Source organism: Salmo trutta, unplaced genomic scaffold (genome assembly GCF_901001165.1).
Source record: "Salmo trutta unplaced genomic scaffold, fSalTru1.1, whole genome shotgun sequence".
In the NCBI taxonomy this organism is placed as follows: Eukaryota; Metazoa; Chordata; class Actinopteri; order Salmoniformes; family Salmonidae; genus Salmo; species Salmo trutta.
This window is the reverse complement of record NW_021823423.1, coordinates 1,007,406-1,024,687: the sequence shown is the minus strand read 5'-3', so window position 1 is coordinate 1,024,687 and position 17,282 is coordinate 1,007,406. Positions and strand designations below refer to the sequence as shown.

Genomic DNA, 17,282 nt, shown 5'->3' with positions numbered 1-17,282 from the left:
TGTTCTTACGACAGCCGTGACAGTCTGTTACATACCTGCATTGTATGAATGGAACAAAATGACATAGAATCAGACTGATACATACCTGCATACTTCCCTTGTAGTGCTCTGCTCTGCTGGTTCCCTCTCACAGCTAGAACCCTGACGTGGTACTCCTTCATGGCATCAAAGTCCTGTATCACCACTTTATTATCCCCCTTCGAAACGCGCAGCTCCTTTTTCTCTTTGCCTGTTGGAGATTGGAGAGAGAAATCAGGGTGGGGACCTAGTGTGCGTCCAAAATGCCATCCTATTCCCTATATCAGGATCATCAACTAGATGAGCAGATGGTATGGGGGTCAGAACATAATTACAAATAATTTCTAGACTGCAAATTGACCGCAGGAAGCCCAAACTAATGTGACCCCAGATATGTTTGACTAACACATAATCACTTCAAACCTTGCTTACATTTGTATATGATTACATGTCTCTGTTATGCGTGGGAATACTTGGACTTCTCCAAAATTAAAATCACTTGGAGCTGAATTTTGCAGTATTTTATATCCCACAATAGAACATGTAAAATACAAATAAAAAAGACCTGGTTGGCCAAATAAAACCAGGTGTTGAGGAACCCTGCCCTATATAGTGCACCATAGGTCAAATGTAGTGCACTATAAAGGGAAGAGGGTGCCATTTTGGATGTAGACTCAGATAAGCATTCCAATGCATCAATTTCCCATTCAAGCTTTTCCAGGAGTCTCAATGTCCAGGCTGTTGTGGGAAGCAGTGCTATGAGGATTCTTGTGGAGGTAGTAGGGTGTGTGTGTGTGTGTGTGTGTGTGTGTGTGTGTGTGTGTGTGTGTGTGTGTGTGTGTGTGTGTGTGTGTGTGTGTGTGTGTGTGTGTGTGTGTGTGTGTGTGTGTGACAACCATAAGTGATCCCTCACAGCTCAAGTTGCACACCTCAGCATTGTCTCTAAAGCTTAAGGACAGGTACATATGAGACACATATTTTACACAATCTGATCTTTTAAACATTTGGGCTCTGGATCTTTCTGCCCTGAGGTTCTGCCCATTATCTACTACGAATGCAAACCAACAAATATCAGAAATTCCAAATGGTCTAACTGTGACTTCTTTATTGAAACGAGACGTTTTCCTTCACCGTCATATTCAGGTGAATTTAACCGAGAGGTTTTCCTTCACCGTCATATTCAAGTGAATTTAACCGAGACCTTTTCCTTCACCGTCATATTCAGGTGAATTTAACCGAGACGTTTTCCTTCACCGTCATATTCAGGTGAATTTAACCGAGACGTTTTCCTTCACCGTCATATTCAGGTGAATTTAACCGAGAGGTTTTCCTTCACCGTCATATTCAAGTGAATTTAACCGAGACGTTTTCCTTCACCCATCATATTCAGGTGAATTTAACCGAGAGGTTTTCCTTCACCGTCATATTCAGGTGAATTTAACCGAGACGTTTTCCTTCACCGTCATATTCAGGTGAATTTAACCGAGACGTTTTCCTTCACCCGTCCTATTCAGGTGAATTTAACCCAGACGTTTTCCTTCACCGTCATATTCAGGTGAATTTAACCGAGACGTTTTCCTTCACCGTCATATTCAGGTGAATTTAACCGAGACGTTTTCCTTCACCGTCATATTCAGGTGAATTTAACCGAGACGTTTTCCTTCACCGTCATATTCAGGTGAATTTAACCGAGACATTTTCCTTCACCCGTCATATTCAGGTGAATTTAACCCAGACGTTTTCCTTCACCGTCATATTCAGGTGAATTTAACCGAGACGTTTTCCTTCACCGTCATATTCAGGTGAATTTAACCGAGACGTTTTCCTTCACCGTCATATTCAGGTGAATTTAACCGAGACGTTTTCCTTCACCGTCATATTCAGGTGAATTTAACCGAGACGTTTTCCTTCACCGTCATATTCAGGTGAATTTAACCCAGACGTTTTCCTTCACCGTCATATTCAGGTGAATTTAACCGTGACGTTTTCCTTCACCGTCATATTCAGGTGAATTTAACCGAGAGGTTTTCTTTCACCCGGCATATTCAGGTGAATCGTGGTCAACCACAAATCCAGACAAAGCTGAATCATTTCAGATCCATTTAGTCAGTTAACCCATTTTGAGTAAGTGCCTTTAAGAGTAAATTGTTTTCCATTTGTTTAGTCAAACTTAATTTGCATAAACCAGCTTATTTGCCAGTCAGCCAACATGCTGGGGCTTGATTTCAGGACCTCTCCTCTCTCCTCCTGTCCTGTCCCCTTTTATCTTCTCTTCTCCTCCTCTCTTCCCTCCTCTTCACTCCTCTCATCTCCTCGTCCTCTTCTTCTCTCCACATGCCGCACGTACGGCTCCACGTTCAGTTCCCTCAGCAGTAAAATAGCTCAGAGCTTCAGCAGTTCACATTATTGACCAATTAGGATGATTTAAATCCTACAGGCCTGAGCGATCAATAGGAAGAGACTAACTGTGCTTAATCAGCAGCACTTTCACACAGAACACTGACGAAGGATGGGTATGGATGTGTTAAACGAGGAGAGGGGGAGATCGGGGGGAGAGGGAGAGAGAGAGGGGGAGAGGGAGACAGAGTGGGGGGAGAGGGAGCGAGAGAGGGGGGAGATGGAGTGGGAGAGAGAGAGGGGGGAGAGGGAGACAGAGAGGGGGTAGAGGGAGAGATGGAGAGGGAGAGAGAGGGAGGAGGGAGATGGAGAGGGAGCGAGAGAGAGGAGATCGGGGGGGAGATGGAGAGGGAGAGAGAAGAGATCGGGGGAAGATAGAGAGAGAGTAGTGGGGGGTGAAGAAAGAGAGAGAGAGAGATTGAGGGAGAGGAGGAGCGCGAGAGAAAAGGAGAGAGACAGAGAGAGAGATAGAGAGGGTAGTGAAGAGAGAGAGTTAGAGAGAGTGATGGAGAGAGAGAAAAGGAGGGAGACAGAGAGAGAGATAGAGAGAGGGGGGTGAACAGAGAGAGTTAGAGAGAGTGATGGAGAGAGAGAAAAGGAGAAAGAGACAGAGAGAAAGAGAGAACAGAGGAGGGAGATTTATGGGATGGTCCTAGAATTTAGAAGTGATGACTTAGCAGATTACTGTTAATGCTGAAGCACCAGCAGGAAACAACACGATCAAGATCAGAGAAATTGCACTTTTAATTAAAGGGTATTAGAAGTTCTGGAAATGGAAATCAGTCTAATATAACCTTTGTATCAAACAATTGACAAAAGGAAATCATTATAATGTAACCATAACCAATGTGTCAAAATACACTGAGAGTACAAAATATTAAGAACACCTTCCTAATATGGACACTGGGCTAGAAGAATGGTCTCTCTCCCAGTCAGTGTGATAAACAGTGGACACTGGGCTAGGAGAATGGTCTCTCTCCCAGTCAGTGTGATAAACAGTGGACACTGGGCTAGGAGAATGGTTTCTCTCCCAGTCAGTATGATAAACAGTGGACACTGGGCTCGGAGAATGGTCTCTCTCCCAGTCAGTGTGATAAACAGTGGACACTGGGCTAGGAGAATGGTCTCTCTCCCAGTCAGTATGATAAACAGTGGACACTGGGCTCGGAGAATGGTCTCTCTCCCAGTCAGTATGATAAACAGTGGACACTGGGTTAGGTGAGTGGTCTGAACAGGAGTAGTATTATACCTAATTAGACCCAGAGACAGAGAGCTCAACAGGAGTAGTATTATACCTAATTAGACACAGAGACACAGAGCTCAACAGGAGTAGTATTATACCTAATTAGACCCAGAGACACAGAGCTCAACAGGAGTAGTATTATACCTAATTAGACCCAGAGACAGAGAGCTCAACAGGAGTAGTATTATACCTAATTAGACCCAGAGACAGAGAGCTCAACAGGAGTAGTATTATACCTAATTAGACCCAGAGACACAGAGCTCAACAGGAGTAGTATTATACCTAATTAGACCCAGAGACAGATAGCTCAACAGGAGTAGTATTATACCTAATTAGACCCAGAGACAGAGAGCTCAACAGGAGTAGTATTATACCTAATTAGACCCAGAGAGCTCAACAGGAGTAGTATTATACATTTTTTTACATTTTAGTCATTTAGCAGACGCTCTTATCCAGAGCGACTTACAGTAGTGAATGCATACATTTCATACAAATCATACATTTTTTTTTTGTTTGTTTCTGTGCTGGCCCCCCGTGGGAATCGAACCCACAACCCTGGTGTTGCAAACACCACGCTCTACCAGGGGGAGGATTATACCTAATTAGACCCAGAGACAGAGAGCTCAACAGGAGTAGTATTATACCTAATTAGACCCAGAGACACAGAGCTCAACAGGGGGAGGATTATACCTAATTAGACCCAGAGACAGAGAGCTCAACAGGAGACCAGGCAGGCTGATGGTTGATACAAACCCAGTGCTTGACACTAACATTTTTAGCCACCTGTCCTTCAGACATGTAGGACATAATATTTAGGAGGAGGGCTGGCCACCCTGCACACCCAGTATCTCTCCTGGTCTCTCCAGGAGGAGGGCTGGCCACCCTGCACACCCAGTATCTATCCTGGTCTCTCCAGGAGGAGGGCTGGCCACCCTGCACACCCAGTATCTCTCCTGGTCTCTACAGGAGGAGGGCTGGCCACCCTGCACACCCAGTATCTCTCCTGGTCTCTACAGGAGGAGGGCTGGCCACCCTGCACACCCAGTATCTCTCCTGGTCTCTCCAGGAGCAGGGCTGGCCACCCTGCACACCCAGTATCTCTCCTGGTCTCTCCAGGAGGAGGACTGGCCACCATGCACACCCAGTATCTCTCCTGGTCTCTACAGGAGGAGGGCTGGCCACCCTGCACACCCAGTATCTCTCCTGGTCTCTACAGGAAGAGGGCTGGCCACCCAATTAGATTATTGTTTTATTTTGCATTGTTTGTAACTTATTCTGTACATAATGTTGCTGCTACCGTCTTTTATGACTGAAAAGACATTCTGGATATCAGAGCAGTGATTACTCACCTCGAACTGGACAAAGATTTTTTCTTTAATGAGTCCGACACAAAGGATATACTGGTTCTCCGAGACCAGGCCCAACATCCCTGTTATTCACATGCCTATTTGTCAATAACAGCTGGTGTGCAATGTCTAATATTAAGGAAATCTCTCTCTCTCTCTCTCTCTCTCTCTCTCTCTCTCTCTCTCTCTCTCTCTCTCTCTCTCTCTCTCTCTCTCTCTCTCTCTCTCTCTCTCTCTCTCTCTCTCTCTCTCTCTCAATGGCCCACTGCCACACACCCAGGTGATGCACACCATGCTGACCAAAAATCTGCTAGAAACAGGCAAATAACTCCCTAGCAACTATAAATCAACAAATGTGCAAACACGGCTTGCTTTGATCTCAAAAACACATCTAGCAACCAGATGATTGAAAGTCCCCTCGTGCCGATCAATGCAGGCCGACAGAAATGATACTCCGATGCGCTCTGCAGAGATTGGGAGGACAGTGAGCAAAACATCGCATCCAGAGGACACTTTGATCTGATTCTGATTAAAGGAGCCTAACTGTTTGATATTGTGATTTTTGTTTTACAACTTAAATCTATAATCTGCTTGTACAACAATGTTTTTCACTTGCCCCCGGGCAAGCAGACAAGCGTATATGTCGAGCCCTGAAACCCAAACCCGCACCTGTCCTCCTCTAACCCCAGCATCTCTAATTAGTCAAACAGAGACCGTAGGCTTCCCCGAGGTGGAACGTTAGGGAACATTGGAACTGAAGTGGATTTGTAAAAATAATCTCTCTGTTCTCATTTAACAGTAGTGCATTGAGTTAATAACAAAAAAGTGGTTTATTTATTTTAACTAACGCATAGGTGATCTCCCAGGAAGAAGTCCAGTATCAATCAACGACACATCGGGACAAATTCTTTTGTTGTGTCTTTAACAAAGGGAGGGGGCCAGAGGGGCTGGTCAATAGACCACAGAATTACTTTTCACTGAACAGCAGGTTGGGGGAGGGAGGACGTGTGTGTGTTGATGTTATCTCTGTCCTCATTGTTTAATCCAAGATGTCTGACAGGCTTTGTTAGACAACACTGACCTTCCTTACAGACAGACAGGGTAAATATTCCCTAAAACTCTCTAAGCCCGGTCCCACAACTGTTGGTGCTGTCTTATCAACTCAATGTTGTCAATGGCAATAGGAGGTGTCAAGATTCATTCATTCAGCTGTATGGGGTGTTTAACTTTACTCAAGATAAAATAAGCCTCTTTTTCAAAGCATATCTTCTGTGGTCCAGTGTGTTTAGCCAACTCTTCCCTGTGTTCATTCATTATCATTGCCCTGTGTTCATTCATTATCATTACCCTGTGTTCATTCATTATCATTACCCTGTGTTCATTCATTATCATTACCCTGTGTTCATTCATTACCCTGTGTTCATTCATTATCATTACCCTGTGTTCATTCATTATCATTACCCTGTGTTCATGCATTATCATTACCCTGTGTTCATTCAGTATCATTACCCTGTGTTCATTCATTATCATTACCCTGTGTTCATTCATTATCATTACCCTGTGTTCATTCATTATCATTACCCTGTGTTCATTCATTATCATTACCATGTGTTCATTCATTATCATTACCCTGTGTTCATTCATTATCATTACCCTGTGTTCATTCATTATCATTACCCTGTGTTCATTCATTATCATTACCCTGTGTTCATTCATTATCATTACCCTGTGTTCATTCATAATGGAGCCGGAGGGGATGGCTTCCGTTTAACGGGCTCCTAACCAATTGTGCTATTTTGTGTGTTTTTTTTGCATTGTTTGTAACTTATTCTGTACATAATGTTGCTGCTACCGTCTTTTATGACTGAAAAGACATTCTGGATATCAGAGCAGTGATTACTCACCTCGAACTGGACAAAGATTTTTTCTTTAATGAGTCCGACACGAAGGATATACTGGTTCTCCAAGACCAGGCCCAAAATCCCTGTTATTCGCATGAAGAAAATATGGAAATACAGGGGGCGGAGATTGGGGTGCCTTGTGAGAATTAGTCGGCGACTGGGTTACCCGCCTCTACCATACTTTCTATTGGCCAACGTGCAATCACTGGAGAATAATCTGGATGATCTCAGTTTGAGACTATCCTACCAACGGGACATTAAAAACTGTAATATCTTATGTTTCACCGAGTTGTGGCTGAATGACGACATGGATAATATACAGTTGGCTGAGTTTTCTGTGCATCGGCAGGACAGAACAGCTACGTCTGGTAAGACGAGGGGTGGGGGTGTCTGTCTATTTGTCAATAACAGCTGGTGTGCAATGTCTAATATTAAGGAAATCTCGAGGTATTGCTCGCCTGAAGTAGAGTACCTCATGATAAGCTGTAGACCACAATATCTACCAAGAGTGTTTTCATCTATATTTTTCTGAGCTGTCTATTTACCACCACAAACCGATGCTGCCACTAATATAACAACTCAATGAGCTGTTTAAGGCCATAAGCAAACAAGAAAATGCTCATCCAGATGCGGTGCTCCTAGTGGCCGGGGACTTTAATGCGGGCAAACTTAAATCCGTTTGACCTAATTTCTACCAGCATGTCACATGTGCAACCAGAGTTAAAAAACCTCTAGACCACCTTTACTCCACACACAGAGATGCATACAAAGCTCTCCCTCACCCTCCATTTGGCAAATCTGACCATAATTCTATCCTCCTGATTCCCGCTTCCAAGCAAAAACTAAAGCAGGGAGTACCAGTGACTTGCTCAATAAGGAAGTGGTCATATGATGCAGATGCTACCCTACAGGACTGTTTTGCTAGTACAGACATGAATATGTTCTGGGATTCATCCAATGGCATTGAGGAGTATACCATCTCAGTCACCGGCTTCATCAATAAGTGCATCGATGACTTCGTCCCCACAGTGACCGTACGTACATATCCCAACCAGAAGTCATGGATGACAGGCAACATCCGCACCGGGCTAAAGGCTAGAGCTGCCGCTTTCAAGGAGCGGGACACTAATCTGGACGCTTATAAGAAATCCCGAACTATCAAACAGGCAAAGCGTCAATACAGGACTAAGATTGAATCCTACTACACCGGCTCTGACGCTCGTCACATGTGGCAGGGCTTGCAAACTGGCAGTGTACTGCCAGGACAACAACCTCTCCCTCAATGTGAGCAAGACAAAGGATCTGATCGTGGACAACATGAAATGGAGGGACGAACACACCCCCATTCACATCAACGGGGCTGTAGTGGAGCAGGTAGAGAGTTTCAAGTTCCTTGGTGTCCACATCACCAACAAACTATCATGGTCCAAACACACCAAGACAGTTGTGAAGAGGGCATGACAACACATTTCCCCCTTAGGAAACTGAAAAGATTTGGCATGGGTCCCCAGATCCTCAAGAAGTTATACAGCTGCACCATCGAGAGCATGCTAACCGGTTGCATCACCACCTGGTATGGCAACTGCTTGACATCCGACCGTAAGGTGCTACAGAGGGTAGTGCGTACGGCCCAGTACATCACTGGGGCCAAGCTTTCTGTCATCCAGGAGCTATATACTAGGCGTTGTCAGAGGAAGGCCCAAAAAATTGTCAAAGACTCCAGTCACCTAAGTCATAGATGGTTCTCTCTGCTACCGCACTGCAAGCTGTGCCTGAGCACCAAGTCTAGGTCTCCTTAACAGCTTCTATCCCCAAGCCAAAAGACTGCTGAACAACTAATCACCCCGACTATTTACATTGACACCCCCCCCCCCTTTGTTTTTACACTGCTGCTACTCTCTGTTTATTATCTATGCATAGTCACTTTACTCTTACCTACATGTACCAATTACCTCGACTAACCTGTACCCCCGCACATTGACTCGGTACCGGTACCCCCTGTATATAGCCTCCACATTGACTCGGTACCTGTACCCTCTGTATATAGCTTCCACATTGACTCTGTACCGGTACCCCCTGTATATAGCCTCCACATTGACTCTGTACCGGTACCCCCTGTATATAGCGTCCACATTGACTCAGTACCGGTACCCCCTGTATATAGCCTCCACATTGACTCGGTACCGGTACCCCCTGTATATAGCTTCCACATTGACTCGTTACCGGTACCCCCTGTATATAGCCTCGCTATTGTTATTTTATTGTATTACTTCTTTTTTTAACTTTAGTTTATTTGGTAAATATTTTCTTAACTCTATTTCTTGAACTGCATTGTTGGTTAATAACCTGTTGGGGCTAGGGGGCCGTATTGAGAATTTTGAAAAAAATATGTGCCCATTTTTAACTGCCTCCTACACCAACTCAGATTTGGATAGAAAACACTCTGAATTTTCAAAAACTGTTTGAATGGTGTCTGTAAGTATAACAAAACTCATATGGCAGGCAAAACCCTGAGAAAAATACAACCAGGAAATGAGAATTTGTGGCTGTACTGATTCATTTCGCACTTCCTACGGCTTCCACTAGATGTCAACGATCTTTATAAAGTTGTTTGAAGCGTCTATGATGAACAGAGACCGGATGACAAGGAAGAGAAGTTGACGTCCCTGGGATGTCGTCACTTCATTATTGCACGCACCTGCGCGTGCATGTAAGTTCATGTGAGGCGAGACATTTTTCAAAAACGGTTTTCAAGACACAGGAGAGGTCGGGTTGAAATATTACTGATGTTTCACGTTAAAAATGGCCCTAAAGATTGATGCTAAACAACGTTTGACATGTTTGAACGAACGTAAGGAACAATTTGGAGTTATTTGGACATAAATTATGAACTTTGTCAAAAGAAACCACATTTATTGTGGACCTGGAATTCCTGGAAGTGCCTTCTGATTAAGATAATCAAAGGTAAGGGATTATTAACAATAGTATTATTGATATTAGATGGTGCTAACCTGTATATCCTAGCCTATTGTTCTTAGCATGTTCTTAGCATAGGACCCCGTTTATTGCAAAGTGTGATTTCCCAGTAAAGTTATTTTGAAATCTGGCAATGCGGTAGCATTTACGAGATGTTAATCTATAATTCTTTGAATGACAATATTATAATTTACCAATGTTTTCGAATAGTAATTTTGTAAATTGTAACGCTCGTTCACCGGAAGCATTTGAGGGAGAAAAAAATTCTGCCACTGTAAAATGCTGTTTTTGGATATAAATATGAACTTGATGGAACAGAAATGCATGTATTGTATAACATAATGTCCTAGGAGTGTCATCTGATGAAGATTGTCAAAGGTTAGTGCATCATTTTAGCTGGTTTTCTGCTTTTGGTGACGCCTGTCCTTGAATTGAAAATGGATGTTTGTACTTTTTTGGCTATGTACTGTCCTAACATAATCTAAATTTATGCTTTCGCTGTAAAGCCTCTTTGAAAATTGAACAATGTGGTTAGATTAAGGAGATGTTTATCTTTTAAATGGTGTAAAATAGTTGATTGTTTGAGAAATTGAAATTATTAGATTTTTGATGTTTTGAATTTCCCGCCTTGCTAGCAATCCCAACTGGGGGATTAAGGCTACCCCCTAGCCCCAACAGGTTTTAAGGGCTTGTAAGTAAGCATTTCACGGTAAGGTCAACACCTTTTTTATTAGGTGCATTTGGCAAGAATATTTTATCTGATTTGATCACTAGAATGGTTGGTAAGGAATAGAAGATGTAGCAGCAGAGCAATAGAAGACTTGTCTACAGCCCATACAGCATGGGACCAGACTGATACAGCATGGGACCAGACTGATATAGCCCATACAGAATGGGGTCAGACTAATACAGCCCATACAGAATGGGACCAGACTGATTAGGCCCATACAGCATGGAACCAGACTGATACAGCCCATACAGCATGGGACCAGACTGATACAGCATGGGACCAGACTGATACAGCATGGGACCAGACTGATACAGCATGGGACCAGACTGATACAGCATGGAACCAGACTGATACAGCATGGGACCAGACTGATACAGACCATACAGCATGGGACCAGACTGACAGCATGGGACCAGACTGATAAAGCCCATACAGCATGGGACCAGACTGATACAGCCCATACAGCATGGGACCAGACCGATACAGCATGGGACCAGACTGATACAGCATGGAACCCAACTGATACAGCATGGGACCAGACTAATACAGCATGGGACCAGACTGATACAGCCCATACAGCATGGAACCAGACTGATACAGCATGGGACCAGACTGATACAGCCCATACAGCATGGAACCAGACTGATACAGCATGGGACCAGACTGATTAGCCCATACAGAATGGGGTCAGACTAATACAGCCCATACAGAATGGGACCAGACTGATTAGGCCCATACAGCATGGAACCAGACTGATACAGCCCATACAGCATGGGACCAGACTGATACAGCCCATACAGAATGGGACCAGACTGATATAGCCCATACAGCATGGAACCAGACTGATACAGCCCATACAGGATGGGACCAGACTGATACAGCCCATACAGAATGGGACCAGACTGATTAGGCCCATACAGCATGGAACCAGACTGATACAGCCCATACAGCATGGGACCAGACTGATACAGCCCATACAGCATGGAACCAGACTGATACAGCCCATACAGCATGGGACCAGACTGATACAGCCCATACAGAATGGGACCAGACTGATATAGCCCATACAGCATGGAACCAGACTGATACAGCCCATACAGGATGGGACCAGACTGATACAGCCCATACAGAATGGGACCAGACTGATACAGGATGGGACCAGACTGATACAGGATGGGACCAGACTGATACAGCATGGGACCAGACTGATACAGCATGGAACCAGACTGATACAGCATGGGACCAGACTGATACAGGATGGGACCAGACTGATACAGCATGGGACCAGACTGATACAGGATGGGACCAGACTGATACAGCATGGGACCAGACTGATACAGCATGGGACCAGACTGATATAGGATGGGACCAGACTGATACAGGATGGGACCAGACTGATACAGCATGGGACCAGACTGATACAGCATGGGACCAGACTGATACAGCATGGGACCAGACTGATACAGCATGGGACCAGACTGATACAGCATGGGACCAGACTAATACAGCCCATACAGAATGGGACCGGACTAATACAGCCCATACAGAATGGGACCGGACTAATACAGCACGGGACCAGACTGATTCAGCCCATACAGAATGGGACCAGACTGATACAGCCCATACAGAATGGGACCAGACTGATATAGCCCATACAGCATGGAACCAGACTGATCCAGAGCTTCGACTATTCTGGACTATATACAGTAGAATGTGTACATCAACTAAAGGCATAGACAGATTATTAGATATCTTACCCGGCTCACTGTGGTATAAAACTCTATAGCCGTCGACATTCCCTTTCGGCTCTTTCCAAGATACATGTAATTTGCTCGTACCCAGCACTTTAAAACGTAATCTTCTGGGAGCTGGAACTGAAACAGAACAACAATAGACTATCATTAATACTGACTCATTCAGTTACAGTTTGTGTATTGATGATTAATATGTTGAATACAGAATACAGACCAGGGCCTATAGGGTAGTGCACTACTTTTTACCAGGGCCCATAGGACTCTGATTGAAAGTAGTGCACCACAGACGGAATAGGGTGCGATTTGGGAGGCAGATACAATCCCCAGCAGGTGTTAGTGCCACTACAGAACTACACATCAGCCAGGTTAATCACACACAGACATTGAACAGACGTCTACAAAGACAACCCATTCTGGTATAACACAATAACATATTGGAAAACATATTGGAAAACATATTGGAAAACATATTGAATAACATATTGTTGTAAAATAACATATTGTTGTAGAATAACATATTGTTGTAAAATAACATATTGTTGTCCAATAACATATTGTTGTAAAATAAGATATTGTTGTAAAATAACATATTGTTGTAGAATAACATATTGTTGTAAAATAACATATTGTTGTCCAATAACATATTGTTGTAAAATAACATATTGTTGTAAAATAACATATTGTTGTAGAATAACATATTGTTGTAGAATAACATATTGTTGTAAAATAACATATTGTTGTAGAATAACATATTGTTGTAGAATAACATATTGTTGTAAAATAACATATTGTTGTCCAATAACATATTGTTGTAAAATAAGATATTGTTGTAAAATAACATATTGTTGTCCAATAACATATTGTTGTCCAATAATATATTGTTGTAGAATAACATATTGTTGTAAAATAACATATTGTTGTAGAATAACATATTGTTGTCCAATAACATATTGTTGTAGAATAACATATTGTTGTAGAATTAAATATTGTTGTAGAATAACATATTGTTGTAAAATAACATATTGTTGTAGAATAACATATTGTTGTAGAATAACATATTGTTGTCCAATAACATATTGTTCTAGAATAACATATTGTTGTCCAATAACATATTGTTGTCCAATAACATATTGTTGTCCAATAACATATTGTTGTCCAATAACATATTGTTGTAGAATAAAATATTGTTGTCCAATAACATATTGTTGTAGAATAAAATATTGTTGTAAAATAACATAGTTGTCCAATAACATATTGTTGTCCAATAACATATTGCACAACAAACAGTTATAAACAAAGAGGATCTTAAATGTCAGTCATATTCTCTTACTTTTTGAGACACTATTTGTTACTTAGTAAGAAGGGAGGGGTATTTTAGAGCCTGAAATCCCAACTGATAAACTTTGTTTCATGTAAAATAATTGTGAAACAGAGCAAATCAGATGGGATTCCAGGCTAGCATTTCTAAGCCGATGACAACATCGACATTTCCTTTCAAAAAGACAGGTGCTGCAGACTGTTAAGAGTCAGTAAATGTTTGATCTCTCAGTTGATGGAGAATCAATCAGCTTCACCTGCTGTCCCGATGGAAAGAACAGTCAGTGGAAGACCTTCTCTAGGCTATAGCTAGATATTGATGCTATCTGGCGTTTCTATACGCAGGCTGCTATGAGGAAGAGAATGAGACTTTTTTTTACATGAAGTTGCTCTTACTTCTTAGTACCATGTAACAGCATGGTGTTTCTTGTAGCCATTAAGAACAACCAAATGTAAAGTGGTAGTCCTTTTTCCCCAACTATGGACAGACATTATTCCAGTAGTACGGTGAAATAATACTACCTGAGACTGACACAGAACTATTCATAAGGTTGGTGCATAGCACTTTCACCATTCACTTGGTCTACATTCTGTTAGTTGAACTACAAACTAGTCACCAGAACCACACTACTACATTCCCACCTTTTGAGTTGAGAAGACAATGAGAAGTTGAGAAAACAAGGAGAAGTTGAGAAGACAAGGAGAAGTTGAGAAGACAATGAGAAGTTGAGAAGACAATGAGAAGTTGAGAAGACAATGAGAAGTTGAGAAGACAATGAGAAGTTGAGAAAACAAGGAGAAGTTGAGAAGTTGAGAAGACAATGAGAAGTTGAGAAGACAATGAGAAGTTGAGAAGACAATGAGAAGTTGAGAAGACAATGAGAAGTTGAGAAGACAATGAGAAGTTGAGAAGTTGAGAAGACAATGAGAAGTTGAGAAAACAAGGAGAGGTTGAGAAGACAAGGAGAAGTTGAGAAAACAAGGAGAGGTTGAGAAGACAATGAGAAGTTGAGAAAACAAGGAGAGGTTGAGAAGACAAGGAGAGGTTGAGAAGACAAGGAGAGGTTGAGAAGACAATGAGAAGTTGAGAAGACAAGGAGAAGTTGAGAAAACAATGAGATGTTGAGAAGACAATGGAAAGTTGAGAAGATGAGAAGATAAGGAGAAGTTGAGAAGACAATGAGAAGTTGAGAAGACAATGAGAAGTTGAAAAGTTGAGAAGACAATGAGAAGTTGAGAAAACAAGGAGAGGTTGAGAAGACAAGGAGAGGTTGAGAAGACAAGGAGAGGTTGAGAAGACAATGAGAAGTTGAGAAGACAATGAGAAGTTGAGAAAACAATGAGAAGTTGAGAAGACAATGAGAAGTTGAGAAGACAATGAGAAGTTGAGAAGTTGAGAAGACAATGAGAAGTTGAAAAGACAAGACTCTATGCCCAGGCCTCTATGCCCTGTTCCTCCTTGCAAGGAGTAGAATGGTTACCAATGTAATCTTTACATGCCTATAAATCTATGAATCTACTACAGTATCTAACATATAGGGACTTGAAGCTGTTTATTATGAAGAATATAGGCATGTAAGGTTATATACAATCTGGCACAAGCTATAAATAAACGCTTAAGGATAGAGGGAAACCTTTAGGTCAGAGAAATAGATATATATGATCACTAACCTGATAGGAATTCATCTGGGGGTTGTTTCTGTGTTCAGTAAATATCTCCTATAAACCTGATTGGAACTCATCTGGGGGTTGTTTCTGTGTTCAGTTAATATCTCCTATAAACCTGATAGGAACTCATCTGGGGGTTGTTTCTGTGTTCAGTAAATATCTCCTATAAACCTGATAGGAACTCATCTGGGGGTTGTTTCTGTGTTCAGTAAATATCTCCTATAAACCTGATAGGAACTCATCTGGGGGTTGTTTCTGTGTTCAGTAAATATCTCCTATAAACCTGATTGGAACTCATCTGGGGGTTGTTTCTGTGTTCAGTTAATATCTCCTATAAACCTGATAGGAACTCATCTGGGGGTTGTTTCTGTGTTCAGTAAATATCTCCTATAAACCTGATAGGAACTCATCTGGGGGTTGTTTCTGTGTTCAGTAAATATCTCCTATAAACCTGATAGGAACTCATCTGGGGTTGTTTCTGTGTTCAGTAAATATCTCTTATAAACCTGATAGGAACTCATCTGGGGGTTGTTTCTGTGTTCAGTAAATATCTCCTATAAACCTGATAGGAACTCATCTGGGGGTTGTTTCTGTGTTCAGTAAATATCTCCTATAAACCTGATAGGAACTCATCTGGGGGTTGTTTCTGTGTTCAGTAAATATCTCCTATAAACCTGATAGGAACTCATCTGGGGGTTGTTTCTGTGTTCAGTAAATATCTCCTATAAACCTGATAGGAACTCATCTGGGGATTGTTTCTGTGTTCAGTAAATATCTCCTATAAACCTGATAGGAACTCATCTGGGGGTTGTTTCTGTGTTCAGTAAATATCTCTTATAAACCTGATAGGAATTAATCTGGGGGTTGTTTCTGTGTTCAGTAAATATCTCCTATAAACCTGATAGGAACTCATCTGGGGGTTGTTTCTGTGTTCAGTAAATATCTCTTATAAACCTGATAGGAACTCATCTGGGGGTTGTTTCTGTGTTCAGTAAATATCTCTTATAAACCTGATAGGAATTCATCTGGGGGTTGTTTCTGTGTTCAGTAAATATCTCCTATAAACCTGATTGGAACTCATCTGGGGGTTGTTTCTGTGTTCAGTAAATATCTCCTATAAACCTGATAGGAACTCATCTGGGGGTTGTTTCTGTGTTCAGTAAATATCTCCTATAAACCTGATAGGAACTCATCTGGGGGTTGTTTCTGTGTTCAGTAAATATCTCCTATAAACCTGATAGGAACTCATCTGGGGATTGTTTCTGTGTTCAGTAAATATCTCCTATAAACCTGATAGGAACTCATCTGGGGGTTGTTTCTGTGTTCAGTAAATATCTCCTATAAACCTGATAGGAACTCATCTGGGGATTGTTTCTGTGTTCAGTAAATATCTCCTATAAACCTGATAGGAATTCATCTGGGGATTGTTTCTGTGTTCAGTAAATATCTCCTATAAACCTGATAGGAACTCATCTGGGGGTTGTTTCTGTGTTCAGTAAATATCTCCTATAAACCTGATAGGAATTCATCTGGGGGTTGTTTCTGTGTTCAGTAAATATCTCCTATAAACCTGATAGGAACTCATCTGGGGATTGTTTCTGTGTTCAGTAAATATCTCCTATAAACCTGATAGGAATTCATCTGGGGATTGTTTCTGTGTTCAGTAAATATCTCCTATAAACCTGATAGGAACTCATCTGGGGGTTGTTTCTGTGTTCAGTAAATATCTCCTATAAACCTGATAGGAACTCATCTGGGGGTTGTTTCTGTGTTCAGTAAATATCTCCTATAAACCTGATAGGAATTCATCTGGGGATTGTTTCTGTGTTCAGTAAATATCTCCTATAAACCTGATAGGAACTCATCTGGGGGTTGTTTCTGTGTTCAGTAAATATCTCCTATAAACCTGATAGGAACTCATCTGGGGGTTGT

At 41.9% G+C, this 17,282-nt stretch overlaps 1 protein-coding gene across 2 annotated transcripts in view; it reads right to left on the bottom strand.

Moving 5' to 3' along the window:
* The window catches only part of LOC115190915 (collagen alpha-1(XIV) chain), a 214,877-nt gene that overhangs the window by 185,071 nt on the left and 12,524 nt on the right, over window positions 1-17,282 (bottom strand). For both annotated transcript variants that reach the window (XM_029748950.1, XM_029748951.1), the window contains exons 3-4: window positions 12,369-12,485; window positions 86-229 (exon numbers count right to left, since the gene is read on the bottom strand). In XM_029748950.1, coding sequence (XP_029604810.1) covers window positions 86-229; window positions 12,369-12,485 — 261 coding nt within the window. The remainder of the gene's footprint in view (window positions 1-85; window positions 230-12,368; window positions 12,486-17,282) is intronic.